Consider the following 25823-nt stretch of genomic DNA (forward strand, 5'->3'; position numbering starts at 1 on the left):
CTGACAAAGCAGGAACCAACTTCATAGAGGTATAAATTGGTCACTGCGTGCTAATAGACAGATCATGTACTCACACACAGTTCCAATTAGGCTTTTGAGGATGTTGGAAACAATGTAATTTTCTTATGCATAATATCATTATGTATATTATTTATTAGATCATTAATGTTCAAAAGCAGCAGATTGCTTTTGGGGAAGTACCCCAAGTTCCCTAATGTGCATACCTCTGACTTTAAAACAAGGTGAATATAAGATTATTAATATTAGATTATTAGTCTACCATGTAACCAGCTATATAAAACAAGGACCTGGCCACCATCTCTTCACCCACCAGGTTTTGGATCATGGGTCTTGAAGTTTCAGCATTACTGTGTCCAGATGAATACTCTAGTTATGGATCGATACCCCACCTCATACCCCTAGAATCTATCCATAGAGGGAAAAATCTCTTTTGTAATGGGCTGTAAATATGCTTTATAACATTGGGCATCTATGGGGACTAACTCACTTTGGGAGCCAGGTTAAAGGAATTGGCACTTTTGTGTTGGCTTTATTTTTCAGCTCCAGAGGTTGCCATTTGTTACACACACAGACACACAGACCTGTATGAAGGCATAAATCATTTTAAGGTATATAATTAAAAGGAAATCATTAAATAGCAGCTTGTTGGCATATAAATGACTACAACAAGCCACGCTTATGAACTGCTGAAACACTGAAAGCCTTTAATGATATTTCCTGTGGAACCCCCCGGACCCAAAGCTTAATTATCTTTGTCTCATTACAGATGCACTGTGATTGTGATGCCCCACAGATGTTGTAAATGTTGTTGACATCTCTATCTCATGGAACAGCTAATCATGAATCAGCATTTATCTCACTCTAACCTGTGTGTGCACTTGTATATCTCCTACGACTGTTTCTCTGCTCGTGTCTTGGCCAGGACTCTTTTACGTTGTAACCCCCCGCTGCTGTTGATTCCCTTAGCACAGGTGCAGCCGTGAACAGCAGCGAGAGCCTCCCTCCCTCCTCCTCAATCAACGACATCTCCTCCATGTCCACCGACCAGACCCTGGCCTCAGACACTGACAGCAGCCTGGAGACCTCTGCAGGACCCTTGGGGTGTTGCAGGTGACTAGCCGCCTGCCTGCGCAACCCCATGTTCTTCCGAAGGTGAAGAACCCAACAAAAACGACCGCCGGAAAATACGAAGGCAAAAGAAAAAGACAAAAAAAAAGAGTAAAGATCAAAATTAATATATTAAGAACAAAAATATGAGATATAGGAATCTGAATTTATGAAATCTAAAGCCTGTGCATTGTCACTGAAAAACAGCAGCGGTATTCAAGTAAATGAGCTCAGATATATGTTAATGATCCTCTAGTTGCTTTGCTTATATTACCCCTCATATTCTTGTATATGGCATCAGATCAAAATGACCAAGCGCTTAGACTTGCATCTCCTGTAAAGTGCATATTGGCTGGCAGCTGGTCTCCCAATTCCTTACAGACAAAAAAAAAGCAACCAAAAGAAAAGCATTTATGCTCCGATCATTGTGGCAAGGTGGGCTGCCATTTTTGCTCATTACTACTGCTAAATGGGGACTTTCCTCTCTTTCCTCCCCCAGCCCCTCTCCCCTATTCAGCTCTTATTTAATTACACTGCTATATTTTAACATCTAGGCTTTGTGTGAGACACCGCCACCCGACCCCCACCCCCCAAAAAAAAGGCATCCTGATGTGTTTTCATGTGGTAACTCTGCAGGGACACGTTCCTGCTGTTACCAGGAGTGACCCCCCCCCCTCCCCCCTACCGTGGTAATTTGTAAATATTGTAATTCTGTACAGCTGAAGGGCACACAGAGTGGGACTGACGGCCAGTAAACTGGGATTTTTTTCCTTCTATTTTTCCGACTAGCACACCTTGCCACATCACCGCTTTCCACCTCAGTTGCCCCTGCCTATTGCTGTAGTCCTGCATGATTAGATTTAAACAATGCTAATCTCACTGTATGCTAACGAGTCTATATAGAGACTTTTGTTTATATACAATGTAAACTAACTGGGCACAGTAGGACGTGTGAGTGTGTGTGTGTGTTGGTGGACCGCAGGCAAGCCAATAAGACACTGATAAAAGTGGGGGCTGTTTAGGACGTAAAGGGCCAGTACACACAGAAATAAGTTATTCTGATTGTGCTCAGACTTCACGAGTCTAATTTGTGTGTAATGTCCCTTTTTATTTCCCCTGGCAGTGTATGATCGGTCCTTTAACCACAGCCCTGCATGTCATTGTTTATCATTAACCCCTCACAGGCACAGGAGTTGGATCGGTTTCACTGTGGAATAACCACAAAGAACCTTTTCCCCTTTTTGTTTGACTCTTTAAAACATAGAAGTGATACAGTGTTGAGTTTTTAAGACAGGTGATGAGTGTTAACCTTGTAGCTATGGCTCGTCTTCTCATCTGCTTTATATCACCGCACACCACACAAAAATGTCGCAACACAAGAAAGCACCCATTAAACGATTTCATAGGCGAAAGATTCTTTAATTTATTGATTTATATATTTTTGATAGATGGAATCTGAACATGGCAAGTGCCTTTTGGAATGAAGCATTGCAGGTGCAGAAATGATATATTTTTGTTTCCCTCTGTTTTTTCTTGTTCTGCCTTAAAACTGTCTGAGCCCCAAAGCTTAACTATGTTTTCCTCGGTGTTTACATTAAAAAAAACATCCCACAAATTTTTCTTTTTACATTTTAATTTGACCTTTTTGTTTTGTTTTTATTTCTCCTACAAAACCAAATTAGCTTCCTTAAAATAGTGTAACCATATCTTCTCTAGCTGGGGTGCAACGCTCAAATATTCACATGCAAAATGCATTTGCACTTTGCAAAGGCTTGGCAGCTGTACTGCTCTCATCTCAAGTCACATCTCACATTTATCTGTGCAAACTCAGTGTTCTTAAATGAAACAAGAATATAAAACAGTTTTTGGCAGACTGAAATAAACTGAGCTCCACTATGGCAGAGTTTATTTCACCCACTGTGAACCTGCATGGGCAAGTTAGGGTAATTTGGCATTGTAAGACCTTGGAGCTGGATTTATATGGACAAAACATACATAATTCCCTACTTGAGGCATTTATTTTGTTTCAAAAGGTGTTTTGCGATGATCCGGTAAATGACAGCAATTAGGTCAGATGAAGAACGCGAATGCTCACACTGACATGTAATGAAGCATATGGGAGCCTCTGCATGTATGAAATAGATTCAGTCGCTGCCATGACTTTAAGGAGATGTGGAGACATCGTTGCCACATATTTATTTCAGTGACAGTACAAGTCTGTAACCTTCAGTTCAGCTGCTGCTGCACAATGACTCTTTTTTGCATGGAGTTGTTTTGTGTACAATCTCTCACAGTTCTCCACATTATGGAGATAACTTCAAAAAGCTACTTTGTTAACACTCTTACTCCCTGTGGCTTGTGTATAGTGAACCACACACAGACTAACAGACTAACCTTCGCAGAGCTCAGAGGGTAACTGAGGTTGGCGTCTCCAGAATAAGCTATGGCTAGCTTGGCTTTTTGTTCAGGGTCTGGCCAGGGCAATCTTTTAAAACAGGGTGCAACTTTGATGAAATCCTTTGTGTTTAAAAAAAATGTTTTGATGAATTTCTCACAAAAGGGGCGCAGAGTCGACCTCTACACCACAAACACACAAGGTACTGTTGCAGTTTTTTCTACAGGGCATTTTAAACCATCCAAACACACTCTTCTTTCTGTATCTTTATATGTTCTGGTCACGGAGAACAAACACTAACATTGCTAATGTTTTTTTTCCCACTTTTTCTGAATGTGAACTGTTTGATCTTTTTATAAGACATCCCTCCAGACAATTCTGTTGTGATAAAAGGAGCTTTAGTTCGGGTAAATAAAGAAGGAGATTGAGCTGGATTGTCAGCAGTGAATGTAAAAATGAACGGTTTAACAATCACGCACATCATTGATGCTCTGCTCATCAGTGTGTGTGTGTGTGAGAGAGATTAAATCAACCAGCATTCAACACAAGCTGCAAGTCTGAGTTGAAAGGTGTGATGTGACGTCTGGAGAAATGATTTTGCGACACATGTCTTCATTTTTTTTTTTAAATTTTAATACGAGATCATGACTTTTGTGCAATTATTTTGAAGAATGTCAATGGCGAGTAAGCACAGTTGTGTGTTTAGTAGTAGTTCATGTGTGTATTCATGTTCTGTCACTTTGAATTGAATTAGAAAACCACTGTCATTCCAGCTTCTAATTTTTGGGAGGGGGTCTTAAAATGACCTCTTATGGATTCATACACTATGAAAAATGATTACATGTCACATGTTGTACACAGCTGTGCCAACAAAAAAACAAAAACAATCTTTGGATCTCCAGCTTGGCAATTTTCACCTTTTTCTTTTAACTTCTATTGTAAATAATAACAGTTCAACAATGCAATAAACACTTTATTGCACTCAGACAGGGAGGCAAGCTACTGCAAGGGGTCGGATGCTAAAATGTTTAGAGTCTTAAATGTGGAACTCTACAATGACGAAACCCTGTATAGCTCATCTGAGTCAGGTGATGTTGTTATTCAGTTCTTTTCTGATTCCTTCTCTCTTGTTTCTTTTACTCCGTGCTGTTTTAATGAATCATTCCTTTGACATTGTCAGGTTTAAAATGAAAAAAATTCAAAAAGAAAACAAAAAAAAAAAAGAAATGGTATTGTTTCAGGCTGATCTCGAAGCTTCAGGCTATAGCGTTTCAAGTAAAGTCAAAAACAAATGCAAAAGAAAAAGAAAAAACCTTACTGAAAGCTGTTACTGTAAACACATTTTAAAGGAACTGTGTATGTAAAAAAATATTATGTATTATGTATGTGGTTGAAAATAAACAAAACCTTTGACCTTGGGCGTTCGTGGACCTTTTCTTTTTACCTGGAAACTAATTTAAATGCACTGCAGATTTGTTTCAGGCCTTGCTGTCGATAGGAACCATTTATCCAATCTGTCACTGTGACTCCTACACAGAATCTAATGTGCTTTCAGGCACTTTCAGGTGGATACACAATCTTAAAGCAGAGCCATTAACTAGTTCTCTGACAGAGAAAAATAATGTAGCATGAGAGTGCAGCATGAGAACAAGTGCACTGGCCTTTCTCAGTAATTTCAGGTTGATAGAGTATACCAATGAAATGAACCGCACTCAATGGCCACTTTATTAGGTCTACCTGTTTAATAACGCAAATCACTGATCAGCCAGTCAGTGGGGCAGGATGTCAGTGCATTTAGGCATGTAGATAAGTTTTACATTACTACCTTAAATTTAAACTATGCATCAGAATGGGGGTGAAGGTTGATTTAAAGTGATTGAAAATGTGGCTTTGTTGTTGGTGCCAAACCACGTTGCAAAACCATTTTTAGAGTTTGCAGAGAATGGTGCAAAAAAGAGAAAATGTCGAGCGAGTGGCAGTTCCCTGAGCAAAAATGCCTTTTTGATACCAGAGGTCAGAGGAATATAGTCAGACTCCTTAACATGCAGGCAAGCGCAACTAAAGAAAAACATTCATTACAACTAAGGTATGCAGAAGAACATCTCTGAATGTACAACATATTAAACCTTGAAGCAGATGAGCTACACCTGTTGACACACCTGTAAACCTTAAACGGGAAACGGGCCAAAATTGAACAAGGGGACACTGGAAAATGTTACCTTCACTAATGAATCTTGCTTTTTGCTGCGATATTCAGATCATAGGGTCACAATTTAGGATTAGCAGCATGAAAGCATAGATGCATCCTGCCTTGTGTTGACGGTTCAGGCTGCTGCTGGTGGTGTAAAAGACCTGAGCGTTGTTTAAACACCACGTGACTATTGCTGCTGACCCTGTCCATTCCTTGGACCAAAGTGCGTGTTTCTTGAAAAAGAGTACTCAAATGGCCAGATCTCAATCAGAACGAGGAGCCAACAAATATGCAACAACTGTGTGATGTTATCATGTCAACATGGACCTAAATCTCAGAAATGTTTCTAGAAATGATTCGATGCCACAAAGAAAGCAGTTCTGAAATCAAAAAAAGTAAAAGGTGTGTAGTGAGTGCAGATATAATTTCTAACCTAGCCGTGCCTTTTGTGGTAAGACAGTAGGCAGCATCACTGGGCATGACTACTTTTGGCAATTTCAATTTTTTTGCATCAGCTAATACTAATACTGTTTTCTCATGTACTTTGTTAGCAGTAGAAGAGATCAGACACTTGAGATTAGCAGCACAGGAGGCCTCAAGGATGTGTTTTTTTTTTCGTTTTAGTAATCAGTCTGTTCTTTATTTGCACAAATCTTAACAATTCTAGTTTTTTAAAAGTGAATATTTTCCACTTTTCTCCAAGTTAAATGACTCAAAATAGTTTTTCCCTCTAAACAAAAATAATGACAAATAAAAACAGCCCTAACTCTCCGCCCACTGATTGTGTTAACGTGAGGCCAATCAGATGTTCTGCCTCGTCTTCAAACATTAGTCGGACATTTGAAAAGGAAAAATGACAACAGAGACTTGCATTAAAATCCATCTTTATTCATATTAAGTCATTTTTAAAGTTCCTTTGTGTATCAAGTATTGTCATGAAAACATTCCACTATCCCCGTCCACTCCGGCTGGCTCTCCATCCATAATCCGCCCTTTTGTGTGGAATTCACAGAACGAGGTGACACTGTCAGCTTGGCTTAAGCCCATTATTTCCCGGTGAAGGCTGTGAAATGAGAAGCGCAGGCTCCCCTCTCCCTCCATCCCTCCTTCACTTGTTCAGGCACTTTTTTCCTTCTTTTTTTTGACTCCATATGCACATTCCAGATGTCCTGCAATGACCAGCAGCAGGTTTAAAAAGAAGCCGAGCAGCAGGTCCGCGCACACGTGTACGCACCAACTCCTCTTTGACGCAGGTCCATTCCTCGTCTGATCTATCAGAGGTGTCCCGTTTTGTAATCATTCGCAAATCCACATCATGTGCAGACATTTGGTTTCGGGCTACATAAATACACTTCATCCATATACAGTCACTTTACAAACATTCAGTTAGTGTACGCCGACCCTCGTAGACTCATGCAACCATCATGCACATACCACTTATTACTGAATTTTGCAGTCAGGCTGATAATGTCATCAAATTAGAGGCTTTAAAATCCCAATTATTTCACAGTTATGACCCACAAACGTGTGCTGGCCTCGAAAATCAGCAAATTGTATCTTTAAAAGCGGCATCCCATACAGTTTCTTATCTGAAATTCTGAATTCAAGACTTAAAAGATTTATGCCAATAACCCACTGTGCAACACCTTGAACTGTACTCTAACAAACTACAAATCATTCTTCAGTATCAACTCAATTCATGCCATATCCATCTGAATATCAGTAAACCACAATGCAAACTATCTAATCTAGTCACGTCTGCATTTATCTATACAATATTTACAGTACAGGCTCTTTTTCTTTTGGTCATGGGTAAATATAACAGCACAGAAGCACACGCATTGACACATAGACCGACAGAACATCCAGTACCAACTTGCAGAGACTAAACAAACATTTAAGTGCAAAAGAAAAAGAAAAAAAAAACTGATAGAAAATAGCACACTTTTATAGCTTTGCTTAAATATCACAAAAACAATGAAGTGTCAGTTTTACTTCTCTTTACAACATATGACATCTTTGACATGAGCAGATGCAGAATTATATTGAACACTAAGGTGTTTTTTGGTTAGATGGTAAAAATGAATAAAAAGGAGGAGTTTGGTGTGGTCTTTTCTGCATTTTCAGGTCCAAGGTTGGTGTTGGTATTGTTCTTTTTTTTATTTTTTTTTTACATTTTGTCTTCCCTTCTATTTCGCCGCTAACATAAAATGGTAGTACCATATGTCCTCATAGGCTGTTGTGTACTGTCCCTTTGCTCCATTTCCCAGCCAGACAACTGAACAAACCCCAACCACTTCTGGGAGACTGGAGTGTGTCCATGAGCGTCTGTTTAAATAAGGCTATATACAGATAATGTCACTCTGGCATCACTCCAGGTGATGTTTACATTTATAAAGGCGGCTTACATCAGCCCTATATCTCCTATTTCTTAAATTAAAACGTGCCGTTACCCTTTGCAGTGTGTTTTCCCTCCTTCGATCAGCAGCCAAATCTTGTTTAGAGTCTCTCTAAAGTTCACATCAATATAATAACCCAGTTCCTGTCTTGGCTGGCATCTTTTTTCAGCCTTTCTTCACTGTATCCAGATGGTGTTGTTTCGCTCTGGTCGGCGGGGATCGGTGGCTGCGGCGTTGCCAGTTGCGGTGAGGTCACTAAATGTGGAGAAAAACTGTTCCATCTCTTTCTGTAGCATCTGGTTTCGCCGCTCGGCATCATCCTTGGCGCGCTCAGCGTTGCGCAGCTTGATCTCCGCCATGGTGTACTTCTTCCTCTCCTGGTCCAGCTCCTCGTGCAGGTTCACCATTTCAGTCTCCAGCTCCAAATTACGCTGCTCCAAACTGCAAATGAGGCACACACAGGATTAGGAAAAGATTAGTAGTGCCGTAGTGAACAGAGGATTTGCTCATCTCAGAGCACAAGGGCAAGTGTTAGCGGCTGCAACCACAATCTCTGGGGCTGTGGAAGTCTAGAGGTGCCCAAAAAAACAAACAAAAAAAACCCAGGTCCTCAAATGGCAAACTGATACAGCTCCATAGTTTTCCATGTTAATATAGCCAACTTTAAGATGAACTATAGCTCAAAGAAAAAAAACCCAAAACAATTCTTTGGCAAATTTCCTCTTTCTTGATGGCTGTATGGGGGCATTTTTCTCAAACTTGATGTTCAATCAATCTGAAAGCTTAAATAAGTTACGGATTATTCAGGAAAGGGCTGTTTTGAGTGACTTCTAGGTACCTTTTCTTCCTGTTCAGTGTTCAGGTTAGATTGGAGATATCAAACTTTGATTTTCAGTGGTCCAGAGCAATTCAATTTGATTCAGTTTCCTTTATATAACACAAAATCACAACTGTCGCCTATGTGAAGTGCCACCAGTGAAACTCTTCTTTTTGTCAGTATAAACAACTACACATTTAATGCCTGCTACATTGTTACATAAAAAAAAGAGGTGTCGTTTCAACCATGTCTCAGTTTTGTTTTGCATTTGCAGCAGCAAATGAAAAAAATCTGCCAGCATGACTCATAAGTAGAAAGAAATTATTGTATAAAACTACTTACTTACTACTTTTTTCTTTTATTACTTTGGTACAGGATGAATGTAGCAAAAGCTGTAAAACTTAACAAAACACAATTTATGCCCACTTTGACATTTTCCAAAGCCATGCAGTGGGCTGAATTGGAGTCACTTGTCCCCCACTGGACCCCGAGCCTCATGTTTGACAACCTTACAAGATTGTAGCTAATGGAACAGAGTGAAAAAGATCGCTTCTGATTGGCTATTTGATCCTCACTAGAGAGTTTGCCCGTTTTGTTGCTTTCCCATAATACGACAAAGCCATGTGGTTGCCAAAGACTAAGACAGCTGTTCAGACTTGTGTACACTCCTGCTCATTAATGGGAACGCCCATTAATAAGATTTTGATTGGTGGTTTCAGTCTTATTTCATCTGCAGCCATCAGCTTAGATGATCTGCCAAAAGGCCACTGTGACCTTTGGATAGTAATGAGCCAACAAAGGGCAGCTGGTGAAGCTGGCAGGAGGTTACAAGGGCTAATGAGATAATGATGGAATCAGGTGAGGGGCATAAAAAAAACAAAAGATGTGGGCAGACAGAGGAGGGTGTAGTCACTGCCAGTGAACTTGAACTCTGCGTTTTAATGAAGTGGTGAGATGTTGATTTCTAGAGTGGATCCTGATGCTCTAGAAAGGTTTATTCACTGCCTTCTTGTGAAATGGAGGGAATGGTGGACGTAAATGGTAAATGGCCTGCATTTGTATAGCGCTTTTCTAGTCCTTAAGGACCCCAAAGCGCTTTACACTACATTCAGTCATTCACCCATTCACACACGCATTCACACACTGGCGATGGCAAGCTACATTGTAGCCACAGCTGCCCTGGGGCGCACTGACAGAAGCTGCCGGACACAGGCGCCACCGGGCCCTCTGACCACCACCAGTAGGCAAACATGGGGTTAGTATCTTGCCCAAGATACTAACCCCATGGCATGCAGCCTGGGCATGCAGCCAGGAGGCAGCCTGGGATCGAACCACCGACCTTCTGATTAGTGGCTGACCTGCTCTGCTGACCACCTGAGCTACAGCCACCCACGTAGTAAAAAAGGAAAGAAGACAGAGCTGGGTGGAGGATGTTATGTTTTATCACTCATGTACCGGTACGTCTCTGTCAACCTGACTAACGCATGAAGCCTGCTGCACTAAAAGAAAACAGTGGTCTCTTAGAGCCACCCATGCAAAACAACATTTTAAAGCAGGTTTATAGTTGGGACACATTTTTTCTGTTCACTGCTGGCATTATACAGAACAAAGTAAGGCTTTGAAGAGCTGTAGCATCTGACTAATGTGTGCCAGCTTTTCATATCCACAGGAAGGAAAAATTCAAAATAGGGACTTGGTTTTTTTAAGTGCTAGATTAAGAGAAGTAGCCTGCACTTAACCTCATTTTAAGATTTGAAATTTCCTTTTTTCTCTTTTGATGTGACTGATCTCTACTGGTCTAAACCTTTGAAGATGACAGTATGATACACAAGAAAACCTCACTGGTTTACATGCCTGATCACCTGAGAAAAAGGATGGATAGCTTGCAAAAAAGGCCAAAGTGAAGATTAAGCGCTTGTATTGATTCAAGCCCTTCACACATGGAGCCGTACCTTTTTATCCTGGCCTCATACTCGGCCTTCTGCTTGTGCATTTCCTGCTTAAGACTGGCCACTAGACTGTGCAGAGCGCTGTGGCTGCCGGGTCCGTTACCAACAGGAAAACCATCGCTGTTATCACTGCTGCTCGTGCCCCGACTGCTCCTCCCAACCTCTCCACTTCCTTCTCTGTCGCCATTTCTGCCCTCTCCTCCTTCACCAGACTGGGGATGCACGCAGTCTTGTGCTGGTCCATCCAAGTCTTCGTAGTGCCCTCCATAGAAGTCCTGCTCTGGGCAGGTGGTTGTGGAGGAGCGACAGGAAGTGGAGTTGTCAGGGAGGGAGATTTCACAGGAAGAAGTGGACCAGGTAGCACTGTCCACACTCTGCTTGTCCTCGCAGCTGGTGTTCAGACACGTGTTGGCGATCTGGTTCTGCTGCTGCAGGTTGTGATGGTTTAGCTGCACGTTATCGTATGTGGACAGACGATTCTGATTGGTTGTCTGATCTCCGCCATGGCAGTCACGAGCTTTGCTGTTCTCCCGTAACATTACACAGCCATTCGGCTGCCAGAGGCTGTTGCGGCTGTTCGGACTCCCTGTGACAGCGTCAGTCCCATGAATGCCCATGCGTACAACTCCAGTCCCATTCCCTGTAGCACTGTTTCCACCCGTGACGCCGCTGGTGCCCATTTTTGTCCCCGAGCCTTTGAGTGTGCCACTGCGACGCACCGGTAAGCTGCCACCTCCACTCTGGCTCTTTTCCACAGTGGGATCTGAAGAGGGTGAGGAGCTGAAGGACCCATTGGTAACAATGCCACTGCCTTTACTAAAAGCTGGATTCTTTTTAACGGTCAGCGGTGGACTGCGGGTGACATCGAAGCGCCCCATGACTCCATTGCGGGGACTTGCCGATCGTGGGGAGCCACTGTTGTCTGCGTGCTGACGGTGTGAAGGAGACTCGTTGGCTTCCCAAACACACTGCCGCACAACATGTGTGTTGTTGTTCTCAGCATTCTGAGACACTGTAGTGATGGCTGAGGTAGATGTAGTGGTTTGTCGCCGTGGCTGTTCAATATTGTTGTTGACGAGCTCAAGGGCAGTAGGGCTGTCTTCATCTCGGGGGAAAAGCACGTCGTGGTGACCAATCAAAACAGCCATGAGCTGCTGGACCAGAACAGTACCTAAAAAGAAACCAATCATCATCTTTCTTTTAAAACCAACATTCATCTTATTTAAGATTTAAAACTAAATATTAAGAAAGTAAGACACGTATACCTGACATTCTTCAACACTCACCTTCCATAATCGCTACTGGATCCTCAATTTTTGGCCTCAAGATATTTGGCCCAAAGACTGTGGCCAAGTTTTGGACACTCATTTTATTCACCCCTGAATATGACTGGACTTCATCAAGAAACCTAGGGAAATGGAAAATATCAGCTTCTCATGGTTCAACAATGTAAAACTGTATCCCATGTTAATTATCAGTACCTGCAGATGTATTTTAGGAGGTTGTAGTTCACTGGAGGTAGACTTTCCACAAGCCTTCTCAATTCCTTCATACCCTGCAGATAATAAACAGTTTTAAAGTGACAGTAACTCGGCAAAATAATCATTCATAGAAACTTTTGCAACAGATTGTCTGTAAAGCCCGTGATTGATCACAATGTGTATAATGAAACAATCACACCCAGGATCCAGTGGGAAATGAATCAGTGGAAAAGAGGGGGGTTTATGTAAATATATGCTCACTGGTCACTTCATTAGGTACACTTATTTAACAAACATCTGAACAATAAATTCTGTGGGAAGAAACCTGAAGCATTCAGGTGTTTAGATACTGTCAAGATTGTTTTGAGCTGACGGGAAAGCAACGGTAACTCAAATGACAACTTTTTACAAACAAGGAATGCAGCCGAGCATCTCTGAATGCACAGTACAGTGAACGCTGAAGCAGATGGGCAACAGCAGCAGAAGTCACTGTGTGCTCCTCCTTAACTGAGAAAAGGAAACTGGGGCTACAATTTGCATGAACTCGCCAAAATTAGACAATAAGATATTGGAAAAATCTTGCCTAGTCTGCTGAATCTTGTTTTCTGCAGCAATTCTCACATGAAACGGTCTGAATTTGGCAGGATGAAAGCATGGATCCATGCTGCCTTGTATCAGCTGTTCATGTTGCTGCTGATAGTTTAATGGCATAGGGAATATTTTCTTGACACGTTTTGTATCACCCTTAGAAAAACCCAAGTATTCCAGCTTTATATTTAATGAAAATCCTTTTTGCTCTCGCTACAAAACTGTGACTAGAAAAAGCAAACCAGATATAAGAGGATTTATCATTATACCCATTTATAAACTATCTATATGGATGTGCCACTGAATCAGAAGTAGTCTCAGTTAGGTTACTGAGAATAAAGGATATGTGGAAACGCCCTGAGGCCTTTTCACATGAAAAAAAATAATAATAGTGAACTCTTTTCCATCCATCTCCTTTCAACTTCAAAGTCCCAGGAGGGTTAAAAAGCAGGGGAACTCATCCACACTTTACCATATGTCTTCTCGTACCCATCTGTAGCATATACACACACACACAGACAAAAACCACAAACTTAGGTTCAGAAATGCTGAAGCAAAAGGCTAACCCCAGCCATGCTGCCAACTGTGCCTCATGGTGTGAGCGAAATCCTATTTAGATGTTAAAAGTCAAGACGGACTCAACAAAGTCATTGTGTGCAAAACACAGGGCTGAGCGTGGATGACTGGGCGGCAAAAGAGCAGATTAAAAGCCAAAGAATAAGACTTCTGTGAGGGCTTTTCAGTACCAACTTTTATTCTTATAAAGGTTGAAACTTAAAAAAAAAATCCCTATGGTGTGTGAAAGCTAATTTGCCAGTAGATGTGGGTACAAAGAAAGCAATCATTGCATGTTTCTCACCATTTCATCATCTTTGCCCAGGAGCTTGGCGCAGGACAGGAACTCATCGTACTTCTGGAAGGGGATGACGGGCTCGGGCAGCTCTCTGAGATACAGTTTCAGCAGAGAAGCTACTGTGTGCACATCTGTGTTACTGTTGAGAGAGACAAGACACCGATAAAAAGTTAGGGCCATCATTTATCCTGAACCGCATGGAGACAAACAGCAATCACCATGAGGCCAACTCCAACTTTAGGTTTCACACTGTCGGAGAAAAATGTCAAGCTGTAATAGTGTAGCTGTAGTGTATGCATACAACTGACATTACTGACCAACTACTGACTGCTAATGCAGGTGGGTACCATCATTTTCCAGTTTTTATTTTCTCTGTTTCCAATCGGCACTTTCTGATTTATTTAATACGCCAGCACCAGCCTAAACGTCTGCCAAGAGGCCACTGCAGCCTCTGGAGCAGCTGGCGAGGCAGGCAGGAGGTCGCGAGGCAGGAGGTCACTAATGAGGGAATCCGCAAGATGAGGGACATCAAAATCAGACACAGGCAGGTACACGGGAGGCTGTAGTTTCTACCACAGCAAAGCAGAAATAGGAGGGCAGAAATGTGTTACTGTGCAGAGGACGTGATGGACGCACTCGTCAGTGTGAATTTGAATTTCGGGAAGTGGTGAGATGTTGATTTCTAGAGTCGATCCTGACAGTTTCATGCAGGTTTTATTTATGTTATTGGTTGGAGTGGCACAATGCTGTGAAAAAAGCAATCCATAGCTCGGCTCGGTATTTATTACTCAAGTATGCTCTAGATGAAGGCTGCTGCATTAAACAATCAGTGCTTAGTCTCCTACAGCCACCTACACACAGCATAATATAACAGCAGGTGTATAATTGGGAAGTATGATTTTTCCTTTTTACTGTTGGCAAAATACTGAACAAAGAGATGCCTCGGAAAGTTTGTGTGGCTGGCTACCACGTCCCTGCCAAAGGAAAGAAAAGCACGAAATAAGGTTTTTTTTCTCCCAGTCCATTAATCCAGGACATCACTGAGCTGAATTTACCGTGAAGAGTGTGATTCTCACAGTTTACTGATCTTTATTGGTCTGAAATAATTACCTGTGGAGATAACGGATATAAATGAGAGCTTGGCTGCCTTACAAGGCTTATCAAGTGGATAAGTAGTTAAGAAAATGGATGGACGGGCTTCAAGTGCTTTTGAAAAAGACCAGAGCAAACCAGTGATGGGAATAACGGCGTTACAAGTAACGGCGTTACAAGTAACGGCGTTACTTTTTTCAGTAACGAGTAATCTAATTAATTACTATTTCTATCGTTACAACACCGTTACTAACAAGAAAATGCGGTCCGTTACTATTTTTCAAAAAAACAGACAGTTGAAGCTGTCTTCAGTTTACCGCATCTTATATCAGTTGCACGGAAGTAGCTGTAAGTAATCTGGACGCTACAGCTTTAAGCAACTGCGCACTCCCGCGGACGGCAATCACTTTCTGGCAGACGATCACTGAAGCTAAGGGGGTAAAACAATCACATGAGTGCTGCTGTTTGACTGAGGAAGAATAAAGTACTGTAGTCGTGGTAAGCCAAACACATGACGACTTCAAGATGACAAAGCAACAAGGTGACATATACCAGTTTATAAATTGTGCTAATAGGCCACGTAAAACCAGAGTCATGATAAACAATATATACGCGTGTTTTTCCTGAATACTTTCGTCATGTTTACTGTCTAAGGACAGCGCTAGCAAGCACTCTCTGCTTATGAGCAAAAAAAAAAAAGGACAAAAAACCACCCCTTTCGTGTTGGTGGAGAAATGCAATATGTCGACCAATCAAAAATGATTTGGCAACATGACATTTGGTTGTTTAGAAAGAGAGGGAAGTTTTAAGAATGATGGCGAGAGAGAGAGAGAGAGAGAGAAAGACAGAGAGAGAGCGAGTTTGGAGATGTGAGAGATTTGTGACGTTTAGCGTGTTTGGAGTGTGTAGTTAATGTGTTGTGTTGTAGTTAGTGTGTAGTGTTGTGGATAGTTTTGTGTTGTGTGTCAGAACAATGAGGCGACTGCTGTCTCCAGGTAGAAACAGGAGTGATACACCTGCTGCTGTCAGATCTTCAGACCTGCAGGTATCAGGCTGTGATGTTCTCTTTTATAGTGGACAGAAATTATTTTTTGGAGTGGCACAAATAATTTGTGCAGTATCTTATTGGATGCAGAACAGCTGATTGTTCTGTAAATAGTTTGAAATGGTTGTTTAAAAAGGGTAAAAGGTAAATGGCCTCAAATAACTTTGTTTGCAAAGCTTGTGCATATGATTTTAAAATTGACAATTTATATTTGCATTTAAAGTTATGAAATATGATTCATTAAACATGTTTGTGGTTGTTACAGTAAAAAACCTTTTCTACTTGGAATTTATGTTTTTTGCCTGAATTAAGATCAATTGTGTTAATACAGTATGTCAAAATGAAAACATAACTGTAAATTCAGACACGTGAGGTTGTGCTGAAAAGGATGAGACCAAACAAGGCAAAGTAAATAGTTTATAAAGGTGAAATGTGGAGGGAAAATCCAAAGTAGTGAAAAATGGCCAATCTCTGGACCCCAGAGGGTTAAATTTATTTATTTTTTTTTTTTTTAAAGTAACGCAATAGTTACTTTTCAAGTAATTAATTACCTTTAGAATCTTGTAACTCAGTTACTAACTCAGTTACTTTTTTGAAAAAGTAACTAGTAACTATAATTAATTACTTTTTCAAAGTAACTTGCCCAACACTGAAGCAAACACAGTGATGTTGCCTTTTCACAGTCACAAAGCTTTATGGTGATCCAGTAAAAAGCCACCTTTCACTTCAACGTCCCAGCAAAATGCATAAAGCGAAAGCTAAAAGTCTGAAACCCATACTGATATTTAACATTTTACAATAACAAACACAACCTGCAATTCCAACTTCCAGATTTCTGTTGTTTTTATATATCCTCAAATGTTAGAGCACGCATTTGTCCATTTTGCAACATTGTTTTAACTTCCCAAAATCCATATACTTTACTCGATATACTTTCAGTTGTACAAATAGGAAATAAGTCGATTATCTTGGATATTTGTACCTTGTGTTGTGAAACTGGTGTCTACAGCACTTTTTTTTTTATTTTCCTGGTTAGTCAGAGCCCTTCCGAGATCTGTAGAACTTTTAAATACTACGTTTAAATATAAACATTTGGACAAAGTGGCGGTTCTTGTCTTGTTTTAGAAACCCTGTGCAGCATACGTACTGAGGCTGCTGTTACTCTGGAACCAGAAGGGAGCAGTTTACATTTACACAAGTTTAAGATACAGATTGCCATTAAGTTTGAGACAGTTTTGCTGTTGTACAATCAACTATTTTCAATACGCTAAACGGACGGCACTGGCTAACCTCCATCCATCCGTTACCACTTATCTTCCATGACTCCATCGGTTAATATGAAATGCTTTAAAATAAGCTCATATTATACCTCGTACTGTCACTTGGCTACTCTGCAAACACTTCTTTAGCAAACACATTTCTGATATTGTGACATCCCTACTTCTATGTTAAGTTTTCCTGCCCTATTCGGGATTTTTCAGAGGGCTCAAACCTTTAACTGGTGATTGTAAACTGGGAATGAATATTGTGACTGGTTGTTTGCCTCTCTGTGTTAACACTGTGCCGGACTGTCAATCTTGTCCAGGACATACCCCTTTTTTCCCTGACAAAGTGGTGCTATCTCACAAACTAGCATATCATCAAAGTGTCCATCCATCTATATGTCCTGTTAAGTGCTTATCCAATGCAGGATAATGGGAGTCTGGCACCTGTACCAGCTGTCACTGGGTGAGAGGCAGGGTTGAGTCGAAATCTTTTTTTCTGTGAGGCGGCAGTGCTAATCTCATCACCACTGTACTGCTCAGACTCTTATTTTTGTCTATTATTGCTCCATAATGATGGTTAGGAGAAAACTGTTGCATTCTCGTTTTCTTCATACTGGACAGAATAATTTATCTTTGATTTAGATTTAGCAGAAATTTGGTGGAATTCAGTAAGCTCCAAACAAGATGATGACTTTGGTCTGATGGGACACAGAAAAACTCATTTGTGCACAAAAATGTTCCTCTGAGCAGACACGTCAATGAACTGAGCTGTGCCGCTTTCTGTGCTCTCCACACACCCACTCAGTCCGGAGGTCTAATTCAGCAACAGAAACAGCCCTTAAAACTTATTATATAATACGGTAACTGCCTGCATTTGTTTATTATCTGTGTGGTTGTGCTCAAAAATGCAAAACCGGTTCAGTTTTGATTATTTGAAATCCGAATAATGTGTGGCAAAATGCAACACACAAATAACCAACAACAGAGTTGTGTTTTCTCTAATGTAATGAGGCGATATTCAAGCTGTTGTGTTCAGAGGGACAAAATTAAAACTGGCAAGTTAAACACCCATGTTTGATAACGATGACAGCTTCATCTCACAAGCTAACATTCCACCAGAATGACCTGAGACTGACCTCCGAGTGGTAACCATAAAACTGACAAATTGGACATTAGCCATGCAGAAGAAGACAGCCAAAGGAGGCCAAGTGCTAATATGAATTATGACAGAATTTGGGAGACCTGCAGAACTCCCACAGTAAAGATGGCTGAACAATGAGGCTGTGTTTTAAATATAAGACATGAAAAAAGCTGAGGAAATTTGTTCTGATACATCATCGTGTGCAAGAGACATCTCACCAGGTCAGGTATGAACATGGTGCCTGCAACAGATAGTGTGCAAATATGAGGATGACCTCTCCCTGCATGGAGGGGAGTTATCATACATTTTAACTATCACGGATTTACCACATTGGTCTTTGTGATAGCGCTGTTTAAGCAGCTTGATACTTATTCAGGTACTTATCTTCAGTTTAATAAATCAAACAATAATGTTATTGCCAAGCTTCAATTATCACATTGCTCAGACTTAAGATACATATTAAATATTCCTAAATTAAATAATTATGTCTTTCATAATTGATACAGGTTTCGAGCAGCTGTATCACTCAAGTTTCTCTAAGCAGATACAACTGAACCCTGTACTACCCCGCCCACTTTTTTTGCATTTCAACTCCCCGAGCTGAACGTATCAAGTGGACATTAAAACGCACTGAGGAAATCTAAACCAGCCTGTACGGGCACATTTCTGCTTACCAATCAAAAGAGGGCTTCTCTCCACAGTCAAAGGCATCCTGCAGCTCTTTGACCAGGTTGGCCTGTCCTGGCAGCCTGAAAAGGCCCTCTTCCTGAAGACCCCGCTGCCGAATGAAATCCACGCACTGCTCTACCAGCATAGGGGCGAGCTTGTTCCCAAACCGGCGTTCATACCGCACGGTCTCTTCCAGCTTCTGACCAAAGATCCCTGAAACAGACACACACAAAAAGTTTACTAATGCTATAAAGGTGATAAATGTAAACTCTTCAGTTCAGTTCCTTTTTATTTCAAACATGTACATTCACAATCATTACAAAATATCATTCCATTTTTTTGTTTGAAAAGGAGTAGGCAGAAGTATACACCTATACTCTATCTATGCTGTTTACATTTTGTTATGCAGCCAAGCTTATAATTTAATACAGTGTGTACGAGATATTTATTCATATATATACACATATACATATACACATGTATGTATATATACACACATATACACATATATATATATATACATACATACATACATACATACATACACATACATACATACATATATATATATATACATATTTTTTTTTTATCTGGAGAAATCAATGCTGTTTAATATGTTGAACTCCCTGACATTTCTCAAAGAATTGCAGAGGCCATTAGCATGCCATCTACAGCTCAAGTAACATCAAAGAGAGCAGTTAAATCAATTGAAAGGAATTTATGATAAGGTTTTCCTGACAATCCAAGCAAATAAAATGTAAAATATTCTCTCTCGCATACACACACACACACACGCACACACACACACACACTTAGTCTGATGATCAAATCTCTAACTTCCTGAGCACCTCTCGCCTTTTGTCCGAGGCAGACACTGTAGAAAAAAAACAGCCTGATTTCCATTTACAGCCGTCTCATGTGGACGCAACACAAGAGGGGATTAAAGCTGCCTTCCTGAGAGATTTGGATCTGCATACTTTTCCAGTCTCCAGATACAGACAGAGGCTACTCACACACATACACACACACACACACACACACACACACACACACACACACACACACACACACACACACGTGGTACAACATGGTACCGTCAGACGCCGGAAACAGATCCAGCCTACCAGCATCCTCCTTAACACATCAAGAAACGGCTTCAAATAGCCAGGGTCTGAAATAGACACTAAAAAACTAGTAGCTTAAGATTTTCAACAGGTGTATTGAGACTTTCCCCACAAACTGCTGCAAAGGCTTCAAAACATTTCTCATTAGAAGCGAATGTGATTACTCACCCCTCTTAAAAATGACGCAACTTTTAAGTTTCCAGAAAAAAGGCCTACTAATAAATCTGTGATAAGAAAACATACCAGAGGTGCAAATTTTCAAGTGCCTGCACACAAGCATTTTCCCAAAACCAGCCCTAATCTTCGCAGAAATGACAGAGAACAAAACAAAAGCAGTGGAATAGACTGGATGCATCAGTTTGACAGCGGGTCGGCTAAACTGTTCTGATTTCCATCTCTCAGAAAACTGTCTTTGCTTGATGAGAAGAAGCTCCTCAGAAGTCTGGAGTCGCTCTGGGATTTTGCCACTTCAATCTTCACAGCAACCCCAATATGACAAAACAGTGAAATATCTGAAGCTGTGGGTCCACTTCTCCAAATATTAGACAGACCAGAGTAAAATACAGAAGAGCTCAGCTTCACTTTAGTAAAGAATGATTAATATCAGCGAGTATCGAAAAGAGAAGAAAAGGGGAAAAAAAGGGAGTAAAAATGAGGTCATCCCTCCAGACGTTCTGGTCATGAGTCTAGGAATGTTTTCCTGGGTCACATGTAAATGTGTGTGTGTGTGTGTGTGCGCGCACGCACGCACGCACGCACGCACCAGCTTATGCAGAGTGTGAGCAAGTGTTTATATGAATATTTGGCGCTCCCAATAGTGCTGGATACGGGACAAACCACAAGACCAAAGCGTGCACATGAGTGACATCTCTGCAAAAAATCTTAGTATCTGCCAGTTGCACAGAACCTCTCACTCACACTCACAAGTATAAAAGTGATTTTAGTTCATGGACAACATACAACCTGTTTTATCAAATACAAACCAATAAGACAATAAGACATTTCATGATAATCCACAAAAAAAAACCTCGAATTGCTTCTCTGACCTTTAGTGTAAAGGTAAAACATGCAAACGTGTAAAACATTTGCATTTAATGAACTGCCAATTTACAAAACTGATCTGATCTACAAAGCCGGTCTGGATTGTCATTAAGGAAATAAAGTTTAGATTCAACAATACGCCTCCAGACAGAAACATGCTGACGCAGCTCTGTTTTTTTTACCATCGCTCGGTGTGCCGTGGCAGGACTTAGGTAATGCCTTCGTTATTAAGAAGGTTTAAAACGTAGCGATGATTTAGAGATTTGGTATGGATGAAATAAACAGTTAGGACAACTACTCTCGGAGTGTGATCTGCATTTATGATTAGAAGAATGAACATAATTTAAAATTTGCCACTTAATTAGACACAATATGGTTAAAAACATTTTTCCCTCCTACTGATAGTCTATAAATACTACTTAAAGCTCAGAAGCATAATATAAAGGCAAATGATGGCTGATCTCACATCCCGACTGACATTTAAAAACAAACTTTCTCCAGCTTTTATGGAGTTGAGATCAAAGGAAGTTTAGAAGAGGACACTGCAATCCAAAGCCAGAAGACAGATAAGCACCACACTGTTAAGTACATTTATCTGTGGGGTCACATTTAAAAGCAATTTTTTTACTGTAAGTTATGACAGTATTGGAAGCCACATTGAAGCTGAAAGTGCACAAGTGCGCAGGAGGTGAGGAGCTGAATTAATAGATGAAAATTGTTATGACCACCGCTATTACTGAAAGTCAGTGCGGCACAGGGATCAGACAAAACTGGACAGAAATGGCACAGCAGTCTGGAATAGCTGACATTTACCACAGGGAACATGGCTTGGAAATGAGGCATTTTGAAAATATTAAAAGAAGCTCTTTTCAAATTCAAACTCCAAACACTTCCCCAAACTACGAAAAGACAACTGACATTTACCATGACACAGATCTCCAAAGATCCAGACGGAAAAGCCGCAGCTGCACATCTCACACTCTTTCCTGCTTAAGTGTTTGTTGCGGTTAATGCCACATCACAGCGAGCGGCATCACAGCATGACGGTAAAGGTTTCAAGGGGGGCTCATTCATTCTGGCAGCCGCCTTCCTGTCACTTACTGAACAGAGTTTCACCACACTTCAGGATCACTCGTCAGCCAATCCGTGCTCAGCTAGCTTCTGCTGCTACTGCAAAATGTGAAAAGCTGGAATATGTGTGTGTGGTGTGTGTGCGCATGTGTCTGGGCTCTGTATATGTGTGCATGACAGAGACAAAGACAGCCTGGCTCTGGTCCAGCATGGAGCCACCTTTCGTGTGGTATCTTTGACGAATGGCTCATCCTTTTGAAGAGCAGTCAGCTGCAATAGACATCAAGCTGCCTGCACTGAAAACAGAGGGGCCAGCTCTGCCTCCTCTATTCATTTTGTTACTGAGAGCTGCCTGGACTGGCTGTCCAGTTACAAATGCTGCACTTGTGCCCTGTTCTTACACAAAGTAGGCCGGTGTCTGCCAGTGCGGTGGATAACGAAACCACGGCGGCGCAGTGGGAGGCTCGGTAATCAGCGCACTAATTCCAAAGTCAGGAACAACATCATGAGAACAATTACAGCATCATGCACTTGAGCGATGACTCACAGCTTATTTTATGATTAGATTTCAGCTCACTTGACACATGTAACCGCTATAGAATGCATTTGTGTTCTTTTATTAGCATGACAAGGCTGGGTAGAAATGAAAAACAAAAATGCTATGTGGAGATTCAAGAAGCACAGACTTGGATTTGACACTTCAAAAGACACTGAAAACATTATTATGTCAAGTAATAGCCAAGTACTGTGATAATGCCACCCGGAACACGTGCCATGATGCCACAAGGGGAAAAAAGGTTTTAAATGCCAGCACACTCTTATTTTATACTCAGCGGACTTTACCAGCTGTTTGTGCCATAGACTGCTGCTTGAAACATCCACATTACACAGTTGCTGCAGATTTGTCCCGTTCCACCACATGCCAGAGGTGATGGATTTAAGATCTGCTGACTGTGGAGGCCATTTCGGTACAGTGAACTCACTCAGTTCAAGAAGCCACTTTGAGATGATTTGAGCTTTGTAAAATAGCACTTCTTTCTAATGGAAGCTTCCATCAGTAGGGTACACTGTGATGATGAAGGGATGGACATGGTGTCCAAGTGTGCCCAGAAAATACCCGACACCATTGCATCACCACCTGCAGCCGGATCATTTGATACAAGTAATCTATGCTTTCATGCTGTTTACACCAAATTCTGCATGTTGCAGAAATAAAGACTCATCTGATGAGGAAATGCTTTATTTTTTTTTAAACCTTCTGTTTTCCTATTTTAAAGAGCAGGTGTAAATTGCAGCCTCAGTTTCCTGTTCTCAGCTGGAAGGAGTGGCAGTCAGTGTGGTCTTTTGCTGCTACAGTTCATGTGCTTCAAGTTCAATGTGTTGTCCATTTAGAAATGCTCTTTTGCATCACTGTTCAGCAGACTGGTCATTCTCCTCTGACCTCTAGAACAAACATGACACTTCCTGCCAGAGAACTGTCGCTCACTTTTGGTTTACTCTTTTTCTCTGTAAACCATAAGGACGGTTGTGTTGGACAACAACCATGGCACATTCAATGTCGCTTAAATCACCTCTCGTCCCCCTTCTACAGCTGTGTTTGAACTTCTGCAGGTTGTCTTGCTGATGTCTACACATTCAAACAGTTAAAAACAGAATAATTCAAATAAATGTTACCACTAATACTTCTATATGCTGTGTGTTCAGATGCTCTTCTACATATCTTGGACATGCAGAAGAGCATATCCAAAATATGTAACTAGTAGGGGTGCAATGATACTCGTATCGATATTGAACCGTTCGATACAGTGCTTTCGGTTCGGTATGCATGTGTATCGAACAATATAAAATTTTTCATTTATTTTATCAACTTTCCTTCTGACGATGCTGTCTATGTTGAGAGCTCAGTGGATCTGCGCTCGACAGTGCAGCCTAGGCGGAGTAGTCGAACGCAGATTCACTGAGCGCAGGGCAAGCTAGCGAGACAGAAGTTAAGCTCTCCTTGCAACATGGCAAATTGAACCTCCCCCACCCTCATTCAGATCTGGCGTTTGGAACCATTTTGGTTTTCCTGTGACGTATGACCCTGAAGGTAAGCGCGTCATGAACAAAAGTAAAACAGTATGTTGGATGTGCCGCAATGCTCAATTACATTGGTGGGAACTAGTGCAGTTTGCTTGTTAACGTGTTGGCCGTCCAGCCCCAAGCACGGGGCGATCCGCGGTAGCTCGTTAACGGAGATTTGCCGTGTTGTGGCGTTAACATCATTTCAACGAGATTAACGCTGACAGCACTAGTAGGAACACAACGAATATAACTGCAAATTTACTCCGACATCATCCTAGTGCAAAGACAAGTGGAAGCAGACAAAAACAACAAGCACGCATACTACAAACTTTACCCGAGTCATTTAGACAGCCGTTAGGACATGATTCTCCTTATGGGGACCTGATATGTTTAATATGCTGCTGAGAGTATAGCCCAGAAGAAGCGTATAGTATAGCTTTTATTTTGGAAAGAGCCATTTCTCTGTAATAAACTCTTTTCCAAAGATGAGTGATTCTTCGATCAGATAGATTTATTTTTTTATTACTTTGTTGTTTCAGCAACATTAAATTTAAAAACTGTACTTTTGAGTTAAAATATATATTTATAATTTTAATAAATGACAAATTAAAAAGGCATGAACTTTTTTTTTTGTATCGAAAAAATATCGAACCGTGACACCAAAGTATTGAACTGAACCGAACCGTGAATTTTGTGTATTGTTGCACCCCTAGTAACTAGTAGTTATTTTAATTACTGTTGCTTTCCTATGAACTTGAAGTAGTCTGGTATTGTCTTCTGCTCTCTGGTATCAACAATTTATTTTTACCCAGAGAATCTGGGGTAGTTTCAGTTTTTCAGACCATTCTCTGTAAACCCTAGAGACAACTATGTGGGAAAATCCCAGTAAATCAACGGTTTCTGAAATACTGAGACCAGTCTGTCTGGCATTAATAACCATTCCACTTTCAAAGTCACTTAAATCTCTTTTCTCCTTCATTCTGATCTTCAGTTCGAGATTCAGCAGGTCATCTCAATTATATCTACATTGTATAAATATATTCATTGGTGTTTTTGCATCACAATCGTTTGTTACTTCTGATATAATCCAAATGACAATAAAGCAGGTAAACTTTGAATGCACGTTCCACAGGTATGCACATTTTATAAATATATTCATATATTAAGACTTTTACTTGTCCAAAATGGGTTTTGCTGACCAAAAGGTCCCTTTTCAACATATCAGCTTTATCTGGGCTAAACACAGAGTGAGTTTATATGTTCAGGTAGGGGTTAGAGCACAATGCTGTGAAGAGAAGATGTGGGCTGGATTTACTGGAGACAAAACATCTTGAACGTCTTCGTTTCACAACTGTTGGAAACCAAAATAGTATGTACTAACCTCCACCAAAAGGCGCCCAGATGACTCTTCGGATTGTCTTCACCCAGTCTTCCATGTCATTCTGGGTGCTGGCCATAAGAAGGTAGGTCTCATGGTTGGCTGTCATCCGCTCTCTGTCTCCACCTGTAT

The 25823-nt window shown here is 41.0% G+C and overlaps 2 protein-coding genes across 13 annotated transcripts in view; one reads left to right on the top strand and one right to left on the bottom strand.

Moving 5' to 3' along the window:
* Window positions 1-4941, top strand: part of mapk10 (mitogen-activated protein kinase 10) — a 40310-nt gene extending 35369 nt beyond the window's left edge. For 2 of the 5 annotated variants that reach the window (XM_085165384.1, XM_085165386.1), the window contains one exon: window positions 993-4941. In XM_085165384.1, coding sequence (XP_085021510.1) covers window positions 993-1135 — 143 coding nt within the window. In that variant the 3' untranslated portion in view covers window positions 1136-4941. Of the gene's footprint in view, window positions 1-987 lie in introns of all 5 variants that reach the window. The other 3 variants (XM_085165388.1, XM_085165389.1, XM_085165387.1) reach the window with 3 other exon arrangements.
* arhgap24 (Rho GTPase activating protein 24) overlaps window positions 4671-25823 on the bottom strand; it is an 81689-nt gene continuing 60536 nt past the window's right edge. For all 8 annotated transcript variants that reach the window (XM_085165366.1, XM_085165367.1, XM_085165369.1 and 5 more), the window contains 7 exons: window positions 25695-25817; window positions 19019-19226; window positions 13808-13940; window positions 12361-12434; window positions 12166-12287; window positions 10883-12050; window positions 4671-8554 (listed from right to left, as the gene is read on the bottom strand). In XM_085165366.1, the coding sequence (XP_085021492.1) occupies window positions 8290-8554; window positions 10883-12050; window positions 12166-12287; window positions 12361-12434; window positions 13808-13940; window positions 19019-19226; window positions 25695-25817 (2093 nt within the window). In that variant the 3' untranslated portion in view covers window positions 4671-8289. The remainder of the gene's footprint in view (window positions 8555-10882; window positions 12051-12165; window positions 12288-12360; window positions 12435-13807; window positions 13941-19018; window positions 19227-25694; window positions 25818-25823) is intronic.

The sequence above is a fragment of the Neolamprologus multifasciatus genome, chromosome 7, assembly GCF_963576455.1.
Source record: "Neolamprologus multifasciatus chromosome 7, fNeoMul1.2, whole genome shotgun sequence".
Classification (NCBI taxonomy): domain Eukaryota; kingdom Metazoa; phylum Chordata; class Actinopteri; order Cichliformes; family Cichlidae; genus Neolamprologus; species Neolamprologus multifasciatus.